We start from the raw sequence: 25,965 nt of genomic DNA, 5'->3' as shown, positions 1-25,965 counted from the left end.
ATCAGCAGTATCTAGATAACTTCTAGTGGTCACCCAGAAATTCAGTACCTAGTTTAAGTTTAAACACCGTAGGCTGTATTTAAAAGCAGTGCTGCCTGCGGAGTTTAAATATCATTGGGGTAAATCTCTTAGTACAGCCATAGGGCTCTGAATATGTTTGATTGCATCACAGTCTTTCCTTCATAAAGGCAACCCAGATGCTGAAGAAACAAGCAGCTAATAAAAAGCTGTACAAGAATAGGTCATTTCACATTCCACAGGTGGTTTCATCACAGTTAGTTTAACCTATCTGATGAGATTACAGTTAACAATCAATTTCATTCCTTGACGTATGCAAATAGTTTCTCAAGAGGTCTGATTACATCTGATCCCTGGGAAATTCCAGTAAATGAAATCACCCCCTCCCCCACAAGCTTCTTAAATAAAAAGGCTGCAGCCCACTGAGTCAGTCCCACAGTCTGGAAGTGATGGAGAAGACCCTGCTCATCCTGATTCTGACCCTTGGCTGCTGCACCGCAGCCCCCTCCGTGAGTATCTGCTGCTTTATAATACACTATTAGCAGATCAGAATGTTCTGGTTTTAGCAATTTCAGGGGTCCTTTTACAAAGGCATGCTGAAAGATGGCTTGCGGTGGTGTAGGCGCTGATTTTGAGCATGCGCCAATCCATTTTTTTAGCATGCCTGTAAAAAAGGCCTTTTCCCCCCAAAAAAATTGGACATGCGGCAAAATGAAAATTGTTGCGTGTCCATTTTGGGTCTGAGACCTTACCGCCAGCCATTGACCTAGCGGTAAAGACTCACGTGGTAACCGGGCGGTAATGACCTACGCGCGCCAAATGCCACTTGGCGCGCGTCCGTTATGCATGCCCAAAAATAAAAAAATATTTTTTCAGACATGCATATCGGACATGTGCCAAAAATGAAATTACCGCAAGGGCCACGTGGTAACTGGGCGGTAACTGCATTTTGGCGCACATAGGGGCCTACATAGCTTAGTAAAAGAGCCCCTAAGATTCTTTGTCTATGAGGAGCTGTAGTTTGTACAAGAGGGAATGAATGCAGGGTAAAGATGAATGAAAGCAAGGAAGGAGGCTAAGAGGAAAAGGGAGCAGGTGCAGTGCTAGTCTGTCTTAGTTGGAGAGGGAGGGGTGCTCTGTGCTGGTTCCTTGGATGTTGGTGCTTTTCTTGTGCTTGGATTTTCAGTGTCTAACTTGATATGTGTAAAACAGAAAAGACTTAGGATATGATCCCCAACTTAGTTAATGGTCTCATCCTTCTAGATCAGTTCTTCTCAACCCAGTGCATGGGACACACCTAGCCAGTCAGGTTTTCAGGATACCCACAATAAATATACATGAGATAAATTTGCATGCCCTACCTCCATTGTATGCAAATCTATTCTATGGATATTCATTGTGGGTATTCTGAAAACCTGACTGGCTTGGTGTGTCCCGTGGACTGGAAAGAGAACCCCTGTTCTAGAGAAGTGCTTCTCAACCCAGTCAATCAGGTTTTTAGGATATCCACAATGAATATGCAGGAGAGAGATTTGCATGCACTGCCTCCTTCACATGCAAACTTATCTCATGCATATTCATTGTGGATATCCTGAAAACCTGACTGGCTGGGAGTGCCTTGAGGACTGGTTGAGAAGAACTGCTCTAGACATGCCTATATCAGTATCATAGTTATCAACAATTCACCATCTTCCTTCGTAGCCAAAATAACTAGACAACAAATTTCTTGGTGTCCACTTTCTTCAATCAGATGCCTAACTGTTCCATTACTGAAGCATATTTTCATTGAGTTAGTTTAGGTTGAAACAGACTAATGGCAATGGAAAGTGTGTCAAATCCAAGTCCAACAGGGAGGACAACTTTCTAAAGCCATTTATGTAGTGAAAAGTATTTTAGAAAATTGCCCATTTTAAAGCTGCTGGAAGAAGTTCAGGATGATTATGACTCTACACTTAACCATTTCTTCATTATGTTTCCAGGATTCTTATAATGTCACTGGGTCAGTAGATGAGGGCGGCCAGTGCCTGTGTACAGTGATCTTGCCTGATAACTCCTTTCCAATGCACAGAATGGAATTCCTGGAGATCACCTCTAGCAACCTGAGCATCAGTGTCCAGCAAGAAATCACCAAGGTAAAGAAACATCTCAAGTCCATCGTGTTATTGCTGAAGAGACATCCGTCTAGGATCTTGGTCTTCTCTTCTCAATTTTTCAGGATACCCCTAAAGAATATGCATAAGAGATTTGCATGCCTACTACTTCCATTGTATGCAAATGTATCTCAAGCAAATTTATTCTTAATATATTAGGGGTATCCTAAAAACCTGACCTGTTGACAGTCATTAAGAATTGGGAGCGAAGACTAAGGATCTAGAAAGTCATGGAAAACCTCAAAACTGTTCAGTGGCTGTACTTTTTAGACCATGGTTAGGTCATTTGTAAGAGAGACACAGACAGTGTAATGTGTACTAACCAGGTTGGTAAAGTAACTTCAATTAATAAAATATACAATTTGGCTATTTTCCTAATTTATGGATTACAATTGGTGGTTACTTTTGGTAGAAGTAGTGGTGACCATCATACTATTTTATACAGAATAATTTTCAAATGATTTTACCCACATAACTAAAATCCTGAGCTGACCAGCGTTTATAACAAAGGCGGCAATTCTATAACTCAGCACTGCTATTTAGGCACCCAGATAATTGAGTAGTGTGTCTATTGTATTGTATTGTAACATTTATACCCCGCGCTTTCCCACTTATTAGCAGGTTCAATGCAGCTTACAAATATAACAGGTTTTGCAGACTTTTCTACAATTCGATTGGGCAAGTGGTGAAAGTCTGTGGGAGTGAATGTCTGTGGAATGAGGAAGAGAAGGGAGATAGACGGGGAAGGATGGGAGGTGAATGAATGGAAGAATGGTGGCTGGTTTTGAGAGGATGGATTAGAGAAAAGGAGGCACACAATAATTTAAAGAGGCTGTGGATATTGTGTATCTGGATTTTCAAAAGGCGTTTGACAAAGTGCCTCATGAAAGACTCCTGAGGAAACTGGAGAGTCATGGGATCGGAGGTAGGGTATTACTATGGATTAAGAACTGGTTGAAAGATAGGAAGCAAAGAGTAGGGTTGAATTGTCAGTATTCTCAGTGGAGAAAGGGTAGTTAGTGGGGTCCCGCAGGGGTCTGTGTTGGGACCGCTGCTTTTTAACATATTTATAAATGACCTAGAGATGGGAGTAATTAAATTCGCAGTGAGGTAATTAAATTCGCAGATGATATAAAGTTATTCCGGGTCATCAAGTCGCAGGAGGAGTGTGAAAGATTACAGGAGGACCTTGCGAGACTGGGGGATTGGGCGTCCAAGTGGGAGATGAAGTTCAATGTTGACAAGTGCAAAGTCATGCATGTGGGTAAGAGGAACCCGAATTACAGCTATGTCATGCAAGGTTCCGCGTTAGGAGTCACGGACCTAGAAAGGGATCTGGGAGTCATCGTTGATAAGACGTTAAAAACATCTGCCCAGTGTGCTGCGGTGGCTAAGAAAGCGCACAGAATGTTGAGTATTATTAGGAAAGGGATGGAAAACAAACACGAGGATGTTATAATGCTATTGTATCGCTCCATGGTGCGACCGCACCTCGAGTATTGTGTCCAATTCTGGTTGCCGCATCTCAAAAAAGATATAAAGGAATTAGAGAAGGTGCAGAGAAGGGCGACAAAAATGATAAAGGGAATGGAACGACTTCCCTATGAGGAAAGGCTGAGGTGGTTAGGGCTCTTCAGCTTGGAGAAAAGGCGGCTGAGAGGTGATATGATAGAAGTGTACAAGATAATGAGCGGATTAGAGCGGACAGATGTGAAGCATTTGTTTACACTTTCAAACAACAACAAAACCAGGGGACACAAGATGAAGCTAGAATATGGTAGATTTAAAACAAATAGGAGAAAGTTTTTCTTTACTCAGCGTGTAGTTAGACTCTGGAACTAGTTGCGGGAGAATGTAGTGACAGCAGCTGGCCTTACGGAATTTAAAGGGGGTTAGGACAGATTCCTGAGGGAAAAGTCCATTGCACATTATTAAAATTTTTTTTTTTTTTTTTTTGGGGGGGGGGGGGGGGGGTTGCCTAGAAGGACACTTACGCACATGTAAGCTGCCCGTGTAACTGTTAGACCAGTGTTTCCCAAGTCCAGTCCTGGAGTATCCCTTGCTAGTCAGGTTTTCAGGATATCCCCAATGAGTAATGATGAACTTGATTTGCATACACTGCCTCCATTATATGCAAATCTCACTCATGCATATTCATTGTGGATATCCTGAAAACCTGACTAGCAAGGGGTACTCCAGGACCAGACTTGGGAAACACTGTGTTAGGCCCACCGATGGCTTGCCATACTCCTCCCTTGTGAACATCCCTGTCATAAGCATAAGCACACAAGCACCGCCATACTGGGAAAAGACCAAGGGTCCATCAAGCCCAGCATCCTGTCTCCGATAGTGGCCAATCCAGGCTTCAAGAGCCCGGTGTAACCAGGTACCTCTAAGTGCAGCCACGGATAGAACAATCTCCTTCAGCCACAGGCTCCTGGTACACTCAAGAAATAAATGTCCACCAGCAACTTCAATCTTAAGGACTTTATTCCATACAGGTTTCTAGTAGACCTGATTACACAGTTCCAACAGCAGCATTCACCTTCAATCTTAAGCACATATAAGCCACCTGAAAGTGTGTGACAAATAGTCCCCTTTAAGCAGTAGGCTATCAGCACCTAACAGGATTCAATACAGGCTCACAGTCAGCTCCAGTCTGGGCTCTTTATCCACTGCACAATAAACAGTAGTTTAATTCCAAATAGAAGTAGTTAATTCAGTTCATCATCACAGTTAAACCACAAAGCAGAAGTTTCTACCTTCTACTCTCTTTACCTTCAGGAGAGTTCAATACTTTAGGGACTTCTCGTACCCAAGGGATTCCACCCTGCATCTGCTTCACTGGTAGATTCAATACTTTAGGGACCTCTATTACCCAAGGATTTTCAGCCTGCATCTGCTTCACTCTACCCTCTTCTCTCCCTCTGCTTCTCTCTTCCCTAGGACTCCTTCCCACCTGATCAATCCCTGGCTTCTGCTACCACAATCAATCATTCTCCTTCCATTAGCTTCCCCCACACCCATACCAGCTGAGTTGAGCATTAGACTAATGATGAGCTCCTGCACACAGGGTTTCCTATCTCTCTTTCTCCCTAGTGGCAGCCAATCTACACGTCCTGCCAGCTTACACCCATGGCTTCCCCTATTGCAGCTAGGAGTCCAGTCCGGGTTCTTCATCTCACCCCCTGGCTCCTTGCTTGCAATGCCTTCTGGGACTTGTATGTCACACTGAAACTGCCTTAACCCAACTATCCTGGATGTGACTCTATCACACCGGCAACCCCCCCCCCCCCCCCAAAAAAAAATATTTAAATAATGTTCAATGGACTTTTCCTTCAGGAATCTGTCCAAACCCCCCTTAAACTCCGTAAGGGCAGCTGCTGTCACTACATTCTCCGGCAACGAGTTCCAGAGTCCAACTACACGCTGAGTAAAGAAAAACTTTCTCCTATTTGTTTTAAATCTACCATATTATAGCTTCATCTTGTGTCCCCTGGTTCTATTGTTGTTTGACAGTGTAAACAAATGCTTCACATCTGTCCGCTCTACTCTGCTCATTATTATGTAGACCTCTATCATATCACCCCTCAGCCGTCTTTTCTCCAAGCTGAAGAGCCCAAACCTTCTTAGCCTTTCCTCATAGGGAAGTCGTTCCATCCCTTTTATCATTTTCGTCGCCCTGTCACATTTACAAGATATGCCATTTGCGTATGTAATTCTAAAATACCACTTGGTCACTGCTGCCAATTGCTTTGGTAATTGTATACTTACCTGCATGGATGACGGTATTCTATAGATGTAAGCTTGAAAACGATGCTTAAATATAGGTGACTTTTTATAGAATCAGAATGCTAAGAATTATTAGGAAAAGGATGGAAAATAAGATGAAGTATATTATGATGCCTCTGTATGGCTCCATGGTATGACCTCACCTTGAGTATTGTGTGCAATTCTGGTCGCCGTATCTCAAAAAAAGATATAGCGGAATTAGGAAAGGTTCAAAGAAGGGCAACCAAGATGATAAGGAGATGGATCTAGAGGATGGCACAGGGGCAAAGTTTGTCCCTGTCCCCAACCCATCCCTGTGAGCTCTGTCCTCATCCCCGCCCCCATCCCCATGAGTGCTGTTTCCATTCCCGTCCTGTCCCTGCAAGTGCTGTCCCTGTCCCTACGAGCTCAGTTTAATCCCATCTGCATAAGCCTGGAACTGTTATGATTTTATATTTAAATCATTTTATTAAAGTATAAAAAGAAACAATATTCTGTATAACTGTCATTTTATAAATCACAAATAATATAAAACAAGGATCAACAAAACCCCTCTCTCCCCTCCCCTCTTACAAATATCCCCTCCACTATTGGGAAAACTGAACAAGCCAAATTACTACACAATGCTGCAGAGAAAATTCTTGCTAACAGAATACCTGGGTCACATACACAGAATACAAATTTGAAATACATAATAGCTACCCAAAAATGATAACCATATATTAAACCAGAACCCCAAAAGAAATGGAAAGAGATGCTTTTCCTCCTATACTTTGCAAAATATAAAGATCACACATGCCAGAGATGGTGTTAGGGGGTTGCAACTAGGACAACTGTCCCCTGGCCAGAGAGAGCCCTGTGCCTGCTGGAAGCTGAAGAAGACACAGCCTTGTAGTGGGCTTTGAGATTCCCTCCTAAATTTCTGCCCTGGGCCCTAGCCATGTCTAACACCAGCTCTGATAGGATACATATTTCAAATCTGACAAATTCTAATCAGAATATAGAAAATAAAATTATTTGTTCTACTTTTTGTTGTCTACTCATTTTCCCCTGGATTCTTAGTGTGACTTAAGATGTGCGCCCAAATCTGTTTTTATTCTGGATTTGCGTGCGCAACTTAATTAGCTTAATAAGCCAATCAGAGTCGATAATTGCACTTAAAAAGCAATTATTGACACTAATAGGCATTAATTAGAATGTACGCACATAACTGTCTAAACAAATTCTATGAAGTGTTGCGCGTAAATTCTAAGATGTGGATCTGAAATGGGGGTGTGGTCATGGGAGGGGTTGTGAGTGTTCCTTGAATTTATGTGCAGCATTATAGAATGTGCCTGTTCCGTGCGTAATTTAGGCGTTGCCATTTACACTAGATTTTCATTGGTGTAAATGGCCGTGAGGTCCATGACTAAATATGATCGCAGAAAACAGGTGCTGGGCATATTCTATTAACTACGCCTAGATTTAGGCATATTCAGTAAACTGCACCTAACTTTAGGTGTAGTTTATAGAATACGCCTAGGCATATATTTTTCGGTGTCAATTTTTTAGGCATGATATATAGAACCTAGCCCTTTATTTTTCAAATCAGGCTCTGGTTTCTGTTTTCCTTTGTCTTCTCTTAACTCACTTGCCAGGGTCTCCTGCCCATTTCACATTCCTTCTTTCTTCATGCTCACCATCCGTCTTCCTTCTCTGTGTACCTATTTTTCCCCATGTTCAGCATCTCCCTTCTGTGTTCTTATTCTCCCCAAGTCTAGCATCTTCCTTCTGTGTCCTTATACCCCCTTCCATGTCTGGCATTGCTCCTCTGTATCCATATACCATCCCCATGCAGCATCTCCCCTTTGTGTCCCTGTTCCTATGCTCCCCTCCATGCCTATCATCTTCCCTCTGTTTCTGTATACCTTCCTGTGTCCAGCTTCTCCCCTTTCTTCCTTCCCCACACCAATGTGTCTCTTTTTTTCTCTTCTGTCCTTCCTTCCACTGTGTGTTCAGTATTTCACTCCCTCTACCTTCATACTACTACTACTACTTGACATTTCTAGAGCGCTACTAGGGTTACACAGCGCTGTACAGTTTAATAAAGAAGGACAGTCCCTGCTCAAAGGAGCTTACAATCTAAAGGATGGAATGTCAAGTTTGGGCAGTCTAGATTCCTGATTAGAGGTATGGTAGTTAGGTGCCGAAGGCGACATTGAAGAGGTAGGCTTTGAGCAAGGATTTGAAGATGGGCAGGGAGGGGGCCTGGTGAATGGGTTCAGGGAGTTTATTCCAAGCATGGGGTGAGGCGAGGCAGAAAGGGCGGAGCCTGGAGTTGGCGGTGGTGGAGAAGGGTACTGAAAGGAGGGATTTGTCTTGAGAGCGGAGGTTACGGGTAGGAACATAGGGGGAGATGAGGGTAGAGAGGTAGGGAGGGGCTGCAGTTCGAGTGCATTTGTAGGTTAGTAGGAGAAGCTTGAACTGTATGCGGTACCTAATCGAAAGCCAGTGAAGTGACTTGAGGAGAGGGGTGATATGAGTATATCGGTCCAGGCCAGAAGATAAGACGTGCAGCAGAGTTCTGAACGGACTCACCTCCCCCTTCCCCCTTCCCCCCATGGGTCCAGCACATCTCTCGCTTCCCTCAAGCTCTCCCCATGGGTCCAGCAACTCTCTCCCTTTCTTTCAGCCCCCCTACAGGTCCAGCACCTCTCTACCTTCCCTCCAGCAGCCACCCTCCCACGGGTCCAGCATCTATCTCCCTTCCCTTCAGTCCTCCTTACAAGTCCAGCGCATCTCTACCTTCCCTCCAGTGGCCCCCCCTCCTATGGGTGCTAGTATTCTATAAGGGCTTAATATTTCGTTGTTGGCATTAAATCCTGAAAGTCAATGCCAGGTCATATCTGGGCACTGGCAATGTATTTCCAGGTTTTCGGAGTCGGCTAATGCATAGCCAGTTAAGTGCAATAGTCAGTATTTAACCGGCTATGGGTTATCATCACATAAAGATAGGACTGACTTTTATGTGATCTTATTTATGCAGTTAACCTGAATATTGGCACTAACTGGCCAAGTGCTGACTCCACGCCTGGAATGCCCCCAAAATAGCAGTTTTCAGTTTGGTGCTAATCAGTTATTTTCAGCAGCACTATTTGGCTGAAAATTAGTGGTTAGCCCCAAACAGATGATCAAACCAGCCAGGAGCCATTTCTGGCCAGTTAAATTGCTTTGAATATCGACCCCTCAATTTACACAAGGAATCAGCACATAGATTTAGGTTCCATGTTATAGAATGAGGGAGTTTGTGACTGGACTTTCTTTATGATTGTAAATTGACTCTGGTTTATTGCTGGTTTCCTGTTTTTATTGGAGTTTTTCTTCCCTTTTTCTATTTTTAGTATGTAAACCGCCTTGACCCGCATGTCAGATAAGGTGGTCTAGAAAATTCCAGTCAACAATAAACGATAACAGGGCAGACTGGTCTTGTCTATCTTCTACCATGATGTCAACATTCAGCAGTGGAATATCTAGTTAAAGAAAACTGGATGTTATCTAGTATCGTTGAATGGAAATTCAAAGAATGTGATTGGTTAAATCAGGCCGCTGAAAAGTGTGGTTTAAGGTTAACCCGGTAACTTATCTGGTTGGCTGAATGTAGCTGGTTAAGTCCAGTGAGAAAAACTGCTGTTCTATTCTGACTGGACTTAACCAGCTACGTTTAACTAGATATTGCTGGATATCTGAGCTATTCAGTTAAAGTTAAACCACACCCTTCGCATGTGTCTTGCCCCTCCTATTTTTAACCAGATAAATTTTAACCTTCAAGTGATTTGACAAAATTAAAGCCAGAAGAGAAGCTTGATTTGGTTAACTTCCACAATAAACTGAATACATCATTTGTATATCAACCTCTATGGCAGTGCTTCGCAACCAAGTCCTCAGGGCACATCCAGCCAGTCGGGTTTTCAGGATATCCACAAAGAATATGCATGGAGATAGATTTGCATACCAAGGAGGCAGTGCATGCCAATTTATCTTATGTATATTCTTTATGGATATCCTGAAAACCTGACTGGCTGGGTGTTCCCTAAGGACTGGGTTGAGAAATACTGCCTTATGGTACTATTCTTGGCTAGGGCAGCAAATATTGCCATTGTAGCAGCCCAGGCTCTATAGGCCTGGGAAAGAGAATTGCAGCTTTTAAACTGATTTACTATTTTAACAAATGGAAATCTTTTTATCTTCTTTATTTCACATTAATGCATTTGGTGGTTTTACTTTGTCCAGATTCAGAGCTATCGGAGCTCCTTGGCAGTGTATCTGGAAAGACTGTCCAACCTGACCCTCCGGGTAGAAAAAGTAGAACTGGGAATCCTGTCCTACACCGAGCTGGACTTTGCACTCTTGAAACTGGAGATCAAGGAGATGGAGTCACTTGCCGTGCAGCTGAGGACTTCTCTGAATGGATCCAATATCATCGCTGAGACACTTTTTATGGAGGTATATAGTATGACTACGTGGCATAAATTTAAATGCAGGAATCCCCAAGGGTGAAAGGGGGATTCCTTCTCCCCCTGCCATAGGCTTTTAGGAGGGCAGAATGCAGTAACCACTACTTAAATCAGTGATTTTCAGCCCAATCCTCAGGGACCACCTAGCTAGTTGGGTGTTGAGGATATCCACAATGAATATGTATGAGAGATTTGCATGCACAGCCTTCTTGGTATGCAAGTTTTTTCACATGCATATTCATTGTGGTTATCCTGAAAACTGACTGGTCAGGTGGTCCTTGAGGACTAGGTTGAAAACCATTGCTTTAAACAGTGTTGCTTTCTTTAATTAAACCAGGGGTGGGGAACCACGGTCCTCGAGGGCTACAATGCAATTGGGTTTTCAAGATTTCCAAAATGAATATGCATGAGATTTATTTGCATGTACTGTTTCCACTGTATGCAAATAGATCTCATGCATATTCATTGTGGAAATCTTGAAAGCCCAACTCAGTAGTGGCCTTCAAGGATCATAGTTGCTTCCCTTGAATTAAACTATTCAGTGTCATTCCCCACCAGTAGCTAGAAAAGCACTAAAGTAGCTCATTTCCTACTGATGGGCCAAAGTCTTGCAATAGGGCTGCATGATTTTGCGGCCCTTATCACAAAGCTTCAACCTGGCAGTAGAGGAAGAGGTGCTTAAATGCTTCTCCACCTGCCAGCAGCAGGGGGTGGGATTGACAGTGGAATCAAGGAATTGAATTAAAGAAAACTGGTGGGAGGTGGCGAAGCACCATGGTTCAAAACATGCGGTGCTTGATGTGCTCTACCTCTGTCCCATCAACGTGGAGGTCACTGGGCCCCTTTCTTGACTGGGCCACCCATACTGTGGGTGCTGCTTGGGCAGAACTTCTGCTAGGTGTCCACCAATTTGATCGGGTTCCTCTATTCCATGGTTACATAGTAAACGTGGGATTGAAGCACTGATTTCCTGTGGCTTTCTGGATTAAATTTAAGATCCCAATGCTGGTGCATTTCATACAGATCATACCTATGTCCCGATGTTCAGAAGCAAATGTGGGTAGCAGAGGCCATTAGCGCTGAACTAGTGTCCGCATTAGTGAGCGCAGAATGCTCTAGCATGTGAAATAAGCGTGCCAAAGATTAGCACAGATAGCATGCTAAAGTATTATTTATTTGTATTTTGCTCACACCTTTTTCAGTAGTAGTTCAAGGTGAGTTACATTCAGGTGCACTGGATATTTCTCTGTCCCAGGAGGACTCACAATCTAAGTTTGTACCTGAGGCAATGGAGGGTTAAGTGACTTGCCCAAGATCACAAGGAGTAGCAGTTGGGATTTGAACCGACCACCTCTAGATATCAAGACTGGTGCTCCAACCACTAAGCCACTCCTCCATGAGCACTAATTAAAATATATGCACTTTTCACTAAGATTATTCTATAAAGTAGTCCACGTAAATTCTACTGCATGGATCTCAAAAGAGGGGCATGGCCATGGGAGGAGCATGGGCGGGTCATGGGCATTCCTAAAATTTAGGTGCAGTGTTATAGAATAACTCATTCTGTGCTTAAAGTTACTCCAGGTTTTCATGGTTGTAAATGACTGCACCTAAATTTTAGTCATGAGGACGGCACTACACGAATTCTATAAACTGCGCCTAACTTTAGGCATGATTTATAGAGCACATGCAGCCGAGTTTTCCATCTGCACCCATTTTTTGGGTGCCAAATATAAAATCTAGCCCCTTGTGTCTAAAATTCCCCTTCCTATATTTTCCTAATCAAATACATGTCAATGAGCGCATTTCCTATTCTCCCTCCCCCCCCACCCCCAATGCTCAGAGAGCAGTGCACAAAACAAAGTCACCTTACGGCTGTAAAAAATAACGCCAGATCGGAGCAGACATTAGGGGATTTGAAGAGAGGATTTCACATGATTCTTTCTCTAAAATCTTCCAGTTTATATACAGTTTGGATGCAGATAGAAGCCCATGCAAAACCCTAAGCGCCAGTAGTGAGAAACAAATGTACGTGAGTCCGATTAATCCTGAAAGTGAAAGCACACATTGGTGTCTGTTTCCTGCATTTAAATATAAGCCTTCCAAGTTTAAAAAAAAATAAAGCTTATATTTAAAGGCGCGGAAAACAGACACAAATATGGGCTTCACGTTCGGGTTTGCCTGGTGCACGTGCACAAGAGCTGCACTTAATACGCTAACTCTTCTGCCTATGTGCCAAGCACATCCCCCTCCTTGCTTTCATTTGAACAGCGCACATATAATTTGCATACCATTTCCTTTGAACATTGGTGAGCTAATGGTGGTATTCTTTCAGCGCTGTTGGCTTACCGCAGGAGTTCTGAGCATCGGGGGGAACTAGTGCACTGTCTTATCCTGTATCACCCAGACAGAACTTTAGATCTTCACAAAGTTCATTGATGACTATTCTTCCCCACCCCCTCCCCATTCCCATTCCCAGATGTGGTTTCACTTTTACTTTCTTGGCCCTTTGAAACTCACTCCCCCTCTACTTACACCAGAAAACTCTGTTGCCATGATCAAGAAAGTGTTACCAGATGGGCGGTTTTCCCGCCCAATTGGGCTCCTTTCTGTGACCCGCTGTGGCTTTTTCATGCCATGTGCGGGTTGTGTTTTTTTGGGCGGCTTTTATTTTTGGCCGGGCAGGATTTTTTTTAGCCGAGCATGATTTTTTACCCTGCGGTTTATTCGCCAGCCGCGTTTTTCCGCAGCCGTGGCCAATAGAAGCCCCACGGAGGCGGGCTTAATGACATCAGGAGGTGGGCTTAATGATGTCATTTGTATGCAAATGACCTCATTAATATTTATTAATCATGTCATTTGTATGCAAATGACTTTGTGCGGTTTTTGGGCTGGTTTGGGGCGGGGAAAATTTTTTTCCATCTGGCAACCTTCACTGAACAGGCTTCCCATGATTAACACAGTAGCCTCCCATGGGGAGTCTGTGGATGGAGTACGAGAATGATGTTTTTTGATTAAGTGCTGTACAGGTTATTTGGTTAAATCTATTCTAAACCATTTTGAAGGTCTGCTTTATGACTTTCTTTGCACAGCGCCTTGATGGGCTATTATTACTGGTTTCTGTGTCTTGTTCACTGAATGTTATGGGGCAGAAGAAATTCCTGCGTGCTTAAACCCTGATCAGCAGGCTCAGAGGGGAGATGCAGCGCACGTAGGGGACCTTTCACTAAGCCGCGTAGGCACCTATGCGCGTCCAATGTGCGCCAATTTGGAGCTAATGTGTGGCCCAGGCGGTAATTGTATTTTTTATGCGCGCCAGAAAATATATTTTATTTTCTGGCATGCAGCACTAACCAGTCGGTAATCGGCATTGTATGTGCACTGACGATTATCGCCTGGTTAATGTGTGAGGCCTCAGGCCCAAAATGGACGCATGCCAATTTTTATTTTGCCACACGTCCATTTTCGTCCAAAATAAAAAAAGAGGCCTTTTTTGCAGGTGCGCTGAAAAATGAACCTGCAAGCCACATTTCAGCGCACCTTAGTAAAAGGAAGCCATAACCTGTCAGTGCCGCTGAATACCCCTCTGACTGCCACAGTATGGAGATGGAGTCCAGGGTGGAGCTGGAAGACGTGTGAGCACTGATGAAATTCAGTGCTGGTCTTGTCCTAACCAGCTGGGCATAGAAAACAATCCTATCTTCGTCTGGGTGTCAGCACTAAATATCAACCAGCACCTGCATAACTTCTGGGTCTGTCAAAGATCCTGGATATTCAATGATGGTGCCAAAACATGGTTTGGTATTTAACATCCAGGTCTAGTTCAGCCCATAATTATCAGCTGCTTTAAAATCGCTGAGTGCCAAGGGCTGAACAGTTCCCGGTAGGCTTTTCTGAGTAAAAGGTACCTTCAGACTTTGTTCCTTATTGTACAGCAGAAGCAAACAAAAATGGAGTAACCACAGGGGTAAGATTCAGTCTGTGGTGGTCAGTGATTTTTTTAAGCGCCAGGTGCCATGTTTTTTTTTCATACATGCATATTCAGCGGCAGCCGGTACCCAAATCCTCTTGCTGAATATCCTGGAATATAACCTGGCCACCTCTACTCATCCACATTCTGGCAATATTCAGATTGGTTCTCAGATCTAATGGGCCCTTTTACTAAGCTGCGTACGAGCCTACATGTGCCCAATGCACGCCAATTCAGAGTTACCGCCCAGCTACCATGTGGCCTAGGCGGTAATTTCATTTTTGATGCGCGTCCCCTACGTGAGCCAGAAAATAATTTTTATTTTCTGGCACGCGGTGCTTCCAGGCGGTAAAAGGCATTTGATGCACATAGACCATTATCGCCTGGTTAACACGTACCGCTAAATCAATGGCTGGCGGTAAGGTCTCAGGCCCCAAATGGACGTGCTTCAATTTTCATTTTGCCGCATGTCCATTTTCGGTCAAAAATTTTAAAAAAAGGCATTTTTACAGGTGCGCTGAAAAATGGATCTGTGCGCGTCCAAAATACGTGCCTACACTACCGCAGGCCATTTTTCAGAGCACCTTAGTAAAAAGACCCCTAAATAAAGTTAGTCCTAACTTTATCCAGATAGTAACTGCAGTAGTAGACTGGGTAACTCCTGACTCTTCCTCTGGATCGCCATGGCACTACCAGGATAGTATATGTAACCCAGAAACTATATTTGTCATATAAGGAAACTGAATTTAAAGAACACCCATTTATTGTAGTAACAGTAACTACCAGGATAGTGCCAAGGCTTTTTATCTGGATGTTCAGGGGCATTATATCTGCATAATGCTGCTGAAAATACATGTATGGATCCAATGAGTGGGAGGAGTCATTCCTAGCCAGCTAAATTCCACTGAATATTGACCCCTACCTGTATAACTAAATATCAAAAAAACAAATATATTTCAAAACATCAAATAGAATACTTTTGTTTGGACAAGCTGATAATTTGCTTTTTTTACATTTATAGTTCTTTGCTAATTTAAATTAACTTATTTGAACTTTGTTTGTTTCAAGTCTGTTATCCTTTGTCTTCACTATATTTATTTTTGGATTTGATGTTTTGAAATACACCTGCTTAACCTAACCAAAAGCACCACTTTACTTTCTGGTTAGCTTCTTTCAATAAAGCAGCAGAGGATAAAAGCTATTCTACTCAGGTACAATCTTTACTCATTTTTTTTTAATGTTGCAATTGTTTGAATCCAATGAAGTGTGTGTTTCATTTCCTTTGATGACCATCTCCTCTAAAAATTTCTTCCCTCATGAAACAGATCCAGAACATTTCAGTGATGGTCAATCAGCTGGAATCATATGACAAAAACAATGTGCTTGCGGTGCGACGTGAAATCACTTCCCTGAGGAAACGTCTCCAGGACTGTGAGAAGAATCAGACAGTTCTCAGCCCTCCCCCTGTGACTTATGGTGAGTACATGGTTTGATTCTATGCCCTCAGATTTTTCCAGCTCACATCACCTCATCACTACTTACTACTACTACTACTACTTATAATTTCTAAAGTGCTACTAGACGTACGCAGCGCTATACACTTGAACATGAAGAGACAGTCCCTGCTCGATAGAGCTTACAATCTAATTAGGACAGACAGAACAAACAAGAGATAAGGGAATATTAAAGCGAGGATGATAAAATAAGGGTTCTGAACAAAGTGAATAAGGGTTAGGAATTAAAAGCAGCATCAAAAAGGTGGGCGTTTAGCTTAGATTTGAAGACAGCCAGAGATGGAGCTTGACGTACCGGCTCATGAAGTCTATTCCAGGCATATGGTGCAGCAAGATAAGGAACAGAGTCTGGAATTAGCAGTGGAGGAGAAGAGTGCAGATAAGAGAGATTTACCCAGTGAGTGGAGTTCCCGGGGAGGAATGTAGGGAGAGATGAGAGTGGAGAGGTACTGAGGAGCTGCAGAGTGAATACACTTATGGGTCAATAAGAGGAGTTTGAACTGTATGCGGATACGGATAGGAAGCCAGTGAAGTGACTTGAGGAGAGGGCTAATATGAGCATAACGACACTGGCGGAATATTAGTCGTGCAGCAGAATTTTGAACAGATTGAAGAGATGGCTAAGTTGGAGACCTGTAAGAAGCAAGTTGCAATAGTCTAAGCGAGAGGTGATAAGAGTGTGGATGAGGGTTTCTGGTAGTGTGCTCAGAAAGGAAAGGGCGAATTTTGCCATCACTGCAATGAGTTGAGTTCTTTATTTATCACTTAAAGTAACATATTTCTAACCAATGATTTTCACCTTGTAAAATATCACAGTGTTATTCACAGGATTTTTAATCAACATCCAGGAAATTTACTAACATAGTACATGAAGGCAGATAAAGGCCTGCATGACCCATCCAGTCTGCGCAACGAGGCCGCCAGAGCCACACATACTACTCTGCATGTTACACTTCATGATAAAATAATAGCATCACAAACAGGGTAGTCGCCAATTCACCACCATGCCAACCACATATAGGCAATTACGCATGATACAATATTGGAAGAATGGTTTTATAATTATGGTCACAGGATAGTCACATTCATTAAGAACATAATAATAGCCATACTAGGTCAGACCAATGGTCCATCTAGCCCACTACCCTGCTTCCAACAGTGGCCAATTCAGGTCACAAGTACCTGACAGAATTCCAAATAGTAGCAACATTGATGCTACCGATCCCAGGGTAAGCAGTGGCTTTACCCATGTGTCTCTCAATAGCACACTATAGACTTTTCTTCCACGAACTCGTCCAAACCTTTTTTAAACCCAGATGCACGAACCGCTGATACCACATCCTCTGGCAATAAGTTCCAGAGCTTCACTATTCATTAAGTGAAAAAATATATCCTTCTGTTTGTTTTAAAAGTAGTACCATGGAACTTCCTTCAGTGTCCCTTAGTCTTTGTACTTTTTGAAAAATTGATTTACGTTTGCCCATTCTACTTCAGTCAGTATTTTGTACACGTCAATCATATCCTTCCTCAGCCATCTCTTTTCCAAGCTGAAGAGTCCTAACCTTTTAAGCCTTTCCACATATGAGAGGAGTTCCATCCCCTTAATCATTTTGGTAACCCATCTTTGAACCTTTTCTAATTCTGCTATCGCTCAAGGTATGGTCACACCATGGAGTGATATAGAGGCATTATAATATTCCTTGTCTTATTTTCTATCCCTTTCCTAATAATTCCTAGCATTCTGTTTGCTTTTTTGGCCACTGCCACACACTGGGCAGAAGATTTCAACGTACTGTCCACAATGACACCTAGATCTTTTCCTTGGGTGCTGACTTCTACGGTAGAACCTAGCATCAAGTAACTATGATTTGGATTATTTTTCCTAATATGCATCACTTTGCACTTGTCCACATTAGATCTCGTTGGTTTAATCATCCAAATGGCAGATGAGATCAATTCAACAATATTGCTAACTAACAACATTTTACTTATTAATTTCACCTTCAAAATGTCTTCCCCTCCACTGCTGAGATAGATATCACTCCCACTCTTAGCATATAACTGTGTTATTTAATGCAAGGCCTGGGGGCCAATGGTGGCCCCTGGAGACCTCTGGAGTGGGCCTTATCCACTTTCCATTTTTTCTGCTATTATCTCTCTACCAAGCTCACGATAGAAAAGAGTAAGTGGATGGGGGAAGAGCCACATGCTTGAAGAACAAAACCATTTTCAATAGACAAAGAGAATACATTTAGAAATACTCACCTCCTTGAGGACACCCCTAGTGAAAAGTTTGAAAGTGAGGATGGATGCCATTGAGACACACTGATCAACAGTGTTGGCAGTTCCACATGGGAAGATATTTGGAGGCTCTCCTTCGTCTTATTTGGATCCAAAGTGGCTCCGACTTACAAATTAATGATGATCACTGGCATATAATATGAATATGATTATAAAATATACCTAGTTGATCCTGATTTGTCTTTGTCATTTTCGGGACACAGACTGTGGAAGTGTGTCCTGCACTGGCCTTACTTCCCGTCTACTGGAGTTCCTGTTTAAGCACGGCCAAGTTTTGATTTGATACTATCCTCTCTCTTTACAGGGATCTTCTGTGCTTCTCCCACACAAACAGTTGAATTCCATCACTGTTTTTGTCTCCACCACTTCCGCTGGGAGGGTATTGCAGGCATCCACCACCATCTTCATGAAAAAGTACTTCCTGATATTACTCCTAAGTCTACCACCAAGCAGCCTCATTTCATGACCTCTAGTTCTACCGCTTTCCATTCACTGTGTAAATTTATAGTTTGGTAGTAAGAGAGTTATTTGGTATTGTTAGCCTGTGGGTGATGGACATACAAAGCCTGTCACTTCTAGGGCTCAGGGAATGGTGATTAGATACAAAGTCCATTATCTCTTGGAGCCTGATACGGTTTGATCTACTTCTGCTGTGATATCCTCCCCCGTTTATAGCAGGCTCCATTTTGGACTTGTAGACAGCTATTGCTCATCATGCATTTAAGGCCCCCTATTCAATCATTCTAGGAGATATAAACTTACATTTGGAAGATTCTTCGGCACCTTGAACTTTATACAGTGTTTTTAATAGCTGTAGATCAGTCCTTACATGTTCTTACATAACATAAGAGAGTCCATCAAGCCCAGTATCCTGTTTCCAACAGTGGCCAATCCAGGCCACAAGTACCTGGAAAGATCCCAGAGCAGTAAAATAAATTGTATCTGCTTTTCCTAGAAATAAGCAGTGAATTTAACTCCATCTTAATAATGGCTCATGGACTTCTCTGCTAGGAAATTAGCCAAACCTTTTTTAAACTCTGCTAAGCTAACTGCTTTTACCACATTCTTTGATAAACGAATTCCAGAGTTTAATTACACATTGAGTGAAGAAATCTTTTCTCCAATTTGTTTTAAATTTACTACTTAGTAGCTTCATTGTGTGCCCCCTAGTCCCACACACACAGCAGGGCAAATGCTGGATATTATTCTCTCTTCACAGAGCATAGTTTCACTCTCTGTGTTATAGAAATACACCCATTACCCTATTCAGACCATGCCCTAATCACATTTAGTCTGGGGCTTGCAGGCCCCGAGAATAGGTCACACCAAACATAATTTTAGCCATAATTTAGCAGCTGTTACAGCAGAATCTCTGGCTGGGGCTTGGATTGCTGACTTGACTCTTTAACATGCTAAAATTAGAAGAGCAGTCTGTCCAATGCAACAAAGCTTTATCATCTTTAGTCTTAGTCCCTAACCAGCCCAAAGATAGGAGAAACCCTGGTTCCAAGACCATTTGATGTTGACACAGAAACGGTTTTGTCACTCTGAACAGCTTTGGAAGAGGCATAGGACTGAGGATTGCCGATGAAGATTTAAGAGTTTGTTTCACTACTACAAGCAGCAGATTAGTGCTACTAAGAAACCGTGTTTTTCAGATATGATCTGTAGGGCACCAAACACTAAGAAACTGTACTCCATTTTGAATGATCTCATTGCCCTGTCCCTGAGAGTTTGCTTGTATTCCACTCTCACAGTCAATAACTTAGCTTCATATTTTCACTCGAAAATTACTACCCTGTGATGGTCACTTGAGGGTTCTGTCCGAGACTCGGAATCATCCCCACTGATCAACCCAGCAGTACCTGCTGTGAAGCCTTCCAATCATTCTTCCAACATTGCTCACACAGGGAATGGCTGGGCTTCAGCCATCGGTTCCTCCAGCTTCCCCAGCTCTGCCTCTGGTGGATCCCAATGCGCAGAGTGCTGGCCTCCCTTCGGGGCATCAGATTCCAACTTTAGCAGCAGTGGACCACGCCTTGCACACTGTCAGAACCACTATGACACTTTTAGATCCTATGCCAACATCATTAGTAAAGCAATTTGCGGCCTTGTTTCTCCCTTTTATAACCCGAATGGTGCAGACCAGCAATGTTGAGGGTCTGTCTGGTTCCATCAGTGTGGAATACACCTACTAAATGGCCAAAACAGAAAGCCTCCCATTAGAATAGGGATCTGGTATCGAACTACAGGCCGATAGCCCAACTTCCCTTTCTCTCCAAAGTCACTGAATAGGTTGAAGCTGATTATTTGACTGACTACGTGGAATTTCATAAGCTTTTACGTCTCAATCAGATACACAGTACCGAGACAGCCATGTTAGATATGCTCCTTAACATTCAGTTTGGAATTGGTCAACAACAAAATTGTTTTCCTTCAATCGCTAAACTTGATATGGTAGACCATGAGCTGCTCCTAACTCATCTGGATAGCAAACCAAGCGCGCCAGTGGTTCCGCTCTTATCTTTCTGTTAGGACATACCACATCACTTGGCAAAATGAACTCTCAGCTCCCTTTGAACTCCCTTGTGGAGACCCACAGTGATCTCTCTTTGTGCCTATGCTGTTTAACATATATATGCCCCCATTTGCTTCCTTAATACAGTCTTTGGGTCTGATTGTAAGCTCTTTGAGCAGGGACTGTCTTTCTTCTATGTTTGTGCAGCGCTGCGTATGCCTTGTAGCGCTATAGAAATGCTAAATAGTAGTAGTAGTAGTAGTGATACCGTATATCAATGCCGACGATGTCCAGATGCTGGCACCCCTTGATTTGGTTGATACCACTGCACTGGCAGTGGTTGGAGCTAAACTACTCCAAGAGGAAGCTTGGCTTAGGACAAACATACTGCTGCTCAATGTACAAAAGACACACTTTGAACTATTTTGTAGGGAGGGGAGGTCAACAATTTTCTGTATCGCCAACTCTGCAGGCTAGTGACACAATCAAGATTTTAGGGATAATGTTGGACTCTACTCTCTCCTTCAAAATGTATGTGTCATCTACTGTTAAGGTATGCTTTTTTCACCTAAGATGGATCAGGTTTGTTCGACATTTGCTTGACCAGGCTGCACTACAGGTCATGATCCATGCCTTTGTTATTACATGCCTGGACTATTGTAATGCACTCCTGAAGGCATTGGCCAGAGAGAGATCAGGAGGCTGCAATTAATATAAAATATTCCTGGCATATTGCTCACTAATGCTAAAAAGGTTGACCATGTGACTCCATTACTGTAACTCAAACACTGACTTCCAGTGGAATACTGTATTATATACAAGATTTCATTGCTGAAATGTAAGATTCTACATTTGGATTCTCCCCTCATTTTTCTCTCTGTATTTTCTGCCTTATAGTCCATCAAGGGCCTTGCGCTCTAGTCACCAACCCCTACTGACTGTTCCTTCGGTCTGGGATATGCCATTAGGTACATTCTGGAAATCAACTTTTAGTGTAGCTGGCCCTATGGAATTCCCTTCCCCTTCCATTACAGATGGAGGGCTCCCTTCCCCAGTTTAAAGTTATGTTAAAGACCCATTTATTCTACTACTACTAATCATTTCTATAGTGCTACTAGATGTATGCAGTGCTGTACACATTATATGTAGGTACTTTCTCTGTCCCTAACTTTTGTACCTGGGGCAATGGAGGGTTAAATGACTTGCCCAAGGCTGCAAGGAGCTGCAATGGGAATTGAACCCAGGCTGCCAGGATCAAAGACTGCTGCACTAACCATTAGCCCACTCCTCACTCTGTTCCCACTATCCCTCCCTCTATTCCTTCTATTCCCACTATTCCACTTTAACACATGAGTTAGATTGACACGTGGAGGTGGACTGCTTCAGACCTCGGGGTCTAGTGGAACATGACAAACTTGCTGTCTTTTTGTTATCTCCTGTTTTATCTGATTGTATTTCTAGTTACTCTATTGGACACTATTGGAATGTAAACCACTTGGAAGGCCTGGCCCTAGGCAGTCAATCAAATAAATACAACCTTGAACCTTATAGGATCAGCAGAGGGAAATAGCTTTCACATCAGCAAAGAAATTATAAGAGAAAAAAAGAAACCTAGAATGCAGTCTTTTCAAGGGGGAACCCAAGGAACAGGTAATTAAAGTTCATTTATAGCATCACACTTGACGAACTGATAGTTGTTTTTTTCTTTCTTGGCATAGGAACCTGCGACCACGGGAGACTAATAAATGTGACTAAACCATTTGTGGTGCAACTGAACTGGAGGGGCTTCAGCTACAAGTATGGTGGTTGGGGAAAGGACTCATTTGTGGAAACCAGCAACAAAGATCAGTTCTGGGTTGCCCCCCTGAATACCGATGCAAGGCTCATGGAGCTTGTTCGCTTCCACACTGCCTATGATGATCTCCTGCTTTACAAGAGCCCCAGTGACAAGACCCTTTCCAAGTACAACTCCTATTCACGTACCTATGACTATAGCAACTGTGGACAGGGTAGTGGGATGACCCTTTATAATAACTCCCTTTATTATAATTGCTACAATTCCCAGCAGATGTGCCGAATGAACTTGGACACCAACGAAGTACAGCACCAGGCCTTGCCTGACGCCGTCTACAACAACCGCTTCTCTTATGCTGCAGTTGCCTACCAGGATATGGACTTTGCTGCTGATGAAGAAGGGTTGTGGGTGCTGTATTCCACAGAACAAAATGCCGGCAACATTATGATTGGAAAACTCAATGTCACCTCCTTCACTATTGAGCGCACTTGGGTCACTGCACAGTACAAGCCTGGGGTCACCAATGCTTTCATGGTCTGTGGGGTGCTGTATGCCACCAGACCTGTAAACACACGCATGGAAGAGATCTTCTACATGTATGACACCAACACGGGGAAAGAAGGGAAGCTGAGTATCATGATGGACAAGATGATGGAGACAGTTCAGAGCCTACAATACAACCCCAATGACCACAAGCTCTATATGTACAATGATGGCTATCTGGTCACATATGATATCACTTTTCTGCCATCCTCAGAGCCACAGTGAGGGACTCCCTGCTGAGGGCCACAACTGGGTCTGGTGTGTAGGATAGAGCTCTTGATGGCTCCAGGTCATTAAATACAAGCTGAGCCAATCTTGAATTTACCAATCTCATTGCATCTATGGATGTGTAACCCCAGGCTCTCTACAAAAAGCAGAACTATATACTCAGAGATGTCATTAGACAAAACTAGGCTGGATCAGCCTGTCCCCAAGGACCTGGATATTACATTACATTATACTTATATACCACAAGTACCATCTAGTTATAAGCGGTTTACAAACTTAAGAAACCAAGGCAAACCCTCAGGAAGTACAAAGGCAGAATTAACAACTGGTTACATAAGCAATTACAGTTATATAAATTTATAAGCATTCTAAGGTAACCTTGTTGTGTATTTAGGTCTGCTCTGCTTTTGCTGACTGAGTTGAATCTTCATTATAATTACAATTTGTGAATTGTAGATAACTGTCCCATTTGACATTTTAAGATAGTGTTTTTTTTCAAGCTGGTCTTGGAATAACCTCTACTCAGTTTGTGTTTCAAGATATCCACAATATGCATGAGATAGATTTGCATGCATGCCTCCACTGCATACAAATCCATGCCAAATAAATTCAGTTTGGGTCTCCTGACAACCAGACATGCCATGACACTGGTCTTCACTCTCAGGAGTTAAGAGCTTCCAATAGGTCATGTTTTCAGGACATTCCTAATGAAAATGGATGAAAGAAGTTTGCATGCCTACTACCTCCTTTATATGCAAATCTCTCATGCATATTCAATAGGAATATCCTGAAAACCTGACTCTGTTGGCAGCCATCGAGGACTGGGAGAGAAGACCCAGAGGCTGAGAGGTACTCCACATTGGTGGGAGAAACACTTTTTCAAGAATCATTTTCTTTACATTCATTCGAGATAAAAAGAGGACTTTCCGAGCCTGTTCTACTATTGGCTTTTTAGGATATCCACAATGACTATGCATGAGATAAATTAGTTTAATTTATTGTACACCTATGTTACACACATCTCATGAGCATTCTGAAAAGCTGATTGCAGGGCCGGTCTTAGCAATTGCGAGGCCCTGTGCAGACCAGTTCAGTGGGTCCCCCCCACTCATGCCCGCCCCCTGCCTGCACCCACCCACCCACACCCACTTCCTAGTGCCCACCCGAGCCCGCCACCATAAGTCATAATTTATCAGTTTAAAAGGAGGTTTAGAGCTCTCAGAACCCCACCTCACCCCATACCTTGGTATGCAACCACCACGTTTTAGTAGAGAGCGTCAGACTGCAGCAGCAATTTTCATATCCTGTCAGCTGCCAAGCCCAGAGTCTCCTCGCTGCTGCATCCTGCCCTTGTGGAAGCAGGAAGTGACATCAAAAGGGGGCGGGATTCAGCAGTGAGGAAGCTCTGGGATTGGCAGCTGATAAGATATGAAAATCGCTGCCACTTCCTGATGCTCTCTACTGAAATGTGGATGCATATTAAGGTACGGAATAGGGAGGTGTTCCGGGACAGGAGGACAGACTTGCCAGAGATGCGGGGCCCCTAGGAAAGCAAGATCCTGTTCGACCGCCCCTCTCACCCCTGCCTAAGACCGGTCCTGGCTGATGGCATCTCCAGTCCCTAGGACAGGTATGGGAAGCTCTTGGCTATAATTCACTTCGTCAGCAGAGTGTTTGAACTTCAGTTATAATGTCTACAGTACATACCTTCACTCCAGGGTTCAGAACACTTTGCATTATTAGTACTCATCAGGATATTATAAATGGAGGAACAGAGAAATAAAGTGTCTCAACTGAGGCAGAGCTGGGGATTAGAACTGAGGGATAGGGAGATAAATGCCATCATTTAACCATTGAACAGGTAGAGGATAATTTAATAACAGGGTGCCTATGGAGCAGCCTAGTGGTTAAAGCACTGCTCTGATAACCAGGGGAGCCTGGCTCAAATTCCACTGCTGCTCCTTGTGATGCGGAGCAAGTCATTTGACCCTTTATGGCTTCAGATATTAACTTAGGTTTTGAGCCCTATGGGGACAGGGAAATATTTACTGTACCTGAATATAACTCACTTTGAGCTGCTACTGACAAAGGTGTGAGCTAACTCCAAATAAATAATCTTGTGCCTATTTTAAAAACATAGACATAGATGAGTAGGGAAGAACACAAGTCAGGGAATCTTTTGGATCTGAATGTCTGTATTGAAGTAATAATTCAGTAGTGTTGTCAGATGACCTTCTCCACAGAGAATTTCTATTGACTTTTTATTACAACTAGCTGAGTTAGTAATAACTAACAATTATTTTTGGTATTTTTGGCATGGGAGGAAGGAGAGATGCAAGCAGCAAGGCCAGCCGGCTGGCAGTGGTGGCAATGTAACCCAAAGGGTTAAATGTTACTTTTTACCTTCGGGGCTGCCAGGCTGGATGGGTTCAGCATTCCGCTGCCAATTAGAGAGGAAGGTTGTACAAGAAAAGAACTGTATACAGCAGGGAGAGTGCTGTGACTCACATGTTTTGTGATTGTTTGGATACAGGGGCCACATTTCAATGCTGGCGATACTGTTACTTCTGAAGATGCATTTGGGAGGGAACCTGTAAAGAGAAGTTGTGTGATGTGGAAAGTGTCTGACTCAGTGAAAAAAATGCTTAATTTAAGGGATTTTAG

General features: G+C 43.0%; 1 protein-coding gene across 1 annotated transcript; it reads left to right on the top strand.

Annotated features, from left to right (window-relative positions):
* Nucleotides 1–446: 446 nt before the first annotated feature.
* On the top strand, nucleotides 447–24,426 carry LOC115481118 (olfactomedin-4-like). The gene is made up of 5 exons (XM_030220150.1): nucleotides 447–527; nucleotides 1,998–2,150; nucleotides 10,209–10,421; nucleotides 15,728–15,878; nucleotides 22,454–24,426. The coding sequence occupies exons 1-5, from the start codon at nucleotides 468–470 to the stop codon at nucleotides 23,296–23,298; spliced, it is 1,422 nt and encodes a 473-aa protein (XP_030076010.1). The 5' UTR covers nucleotides 447–467; the 3' UTR covers nucleotides 23,299–24,426.
* The last annotated feature ends 1,539 nt before the right edge of the window (nucleotides 24,427–25,965 follow it).

The sequence above is a fragment of the Microcaecilia unicolor genome, chromosome 11, assembly GCF_901765095.1.
Source record: "Microcaecilia unicolor chromosome 11, aMicUni1.1, whole genome shotgun sequence".
Taxonomy (NCBI): Eukaryota; Metazoa; Chordata; class Amphibia; order Gymnophiona; family Siphonopidae; genus Microcaecilia; species Microcaecilia unicolor.
The sequence above is the reverse complement of the archived record's forward strand: the minus strand, read 5'-3'. Positions and strand labels throughout refer to the sequence as shown.

What these genes read in the sequence shown, in the direction of transcription:
- LOC115481118 (XM_030220150.1), top strand. Translation starts at nt 468, where the DNA reads ATGGAGAAGACCCTGCTCATCCTGATTCTGACCCTTGGCTGCTGCACC. An exon ending in CTGAGACACTTTTTATGGAG is followed by an intron (nt 10,422 to 15,727) that starts GTATATAGTATG and finishes CTCATGAAACAG; the next exon opens with ATCCAGAACATTTCAGTGAT. An exon ending in CCCTCCCCCTGTGACTTATG is followed by an intron (nt 15,879 to 22,453) that starts GTGAGTACATGG and finishes TTCTTGGCATAG; the next exon opens with GAACCTGCGACCACGGGAGA.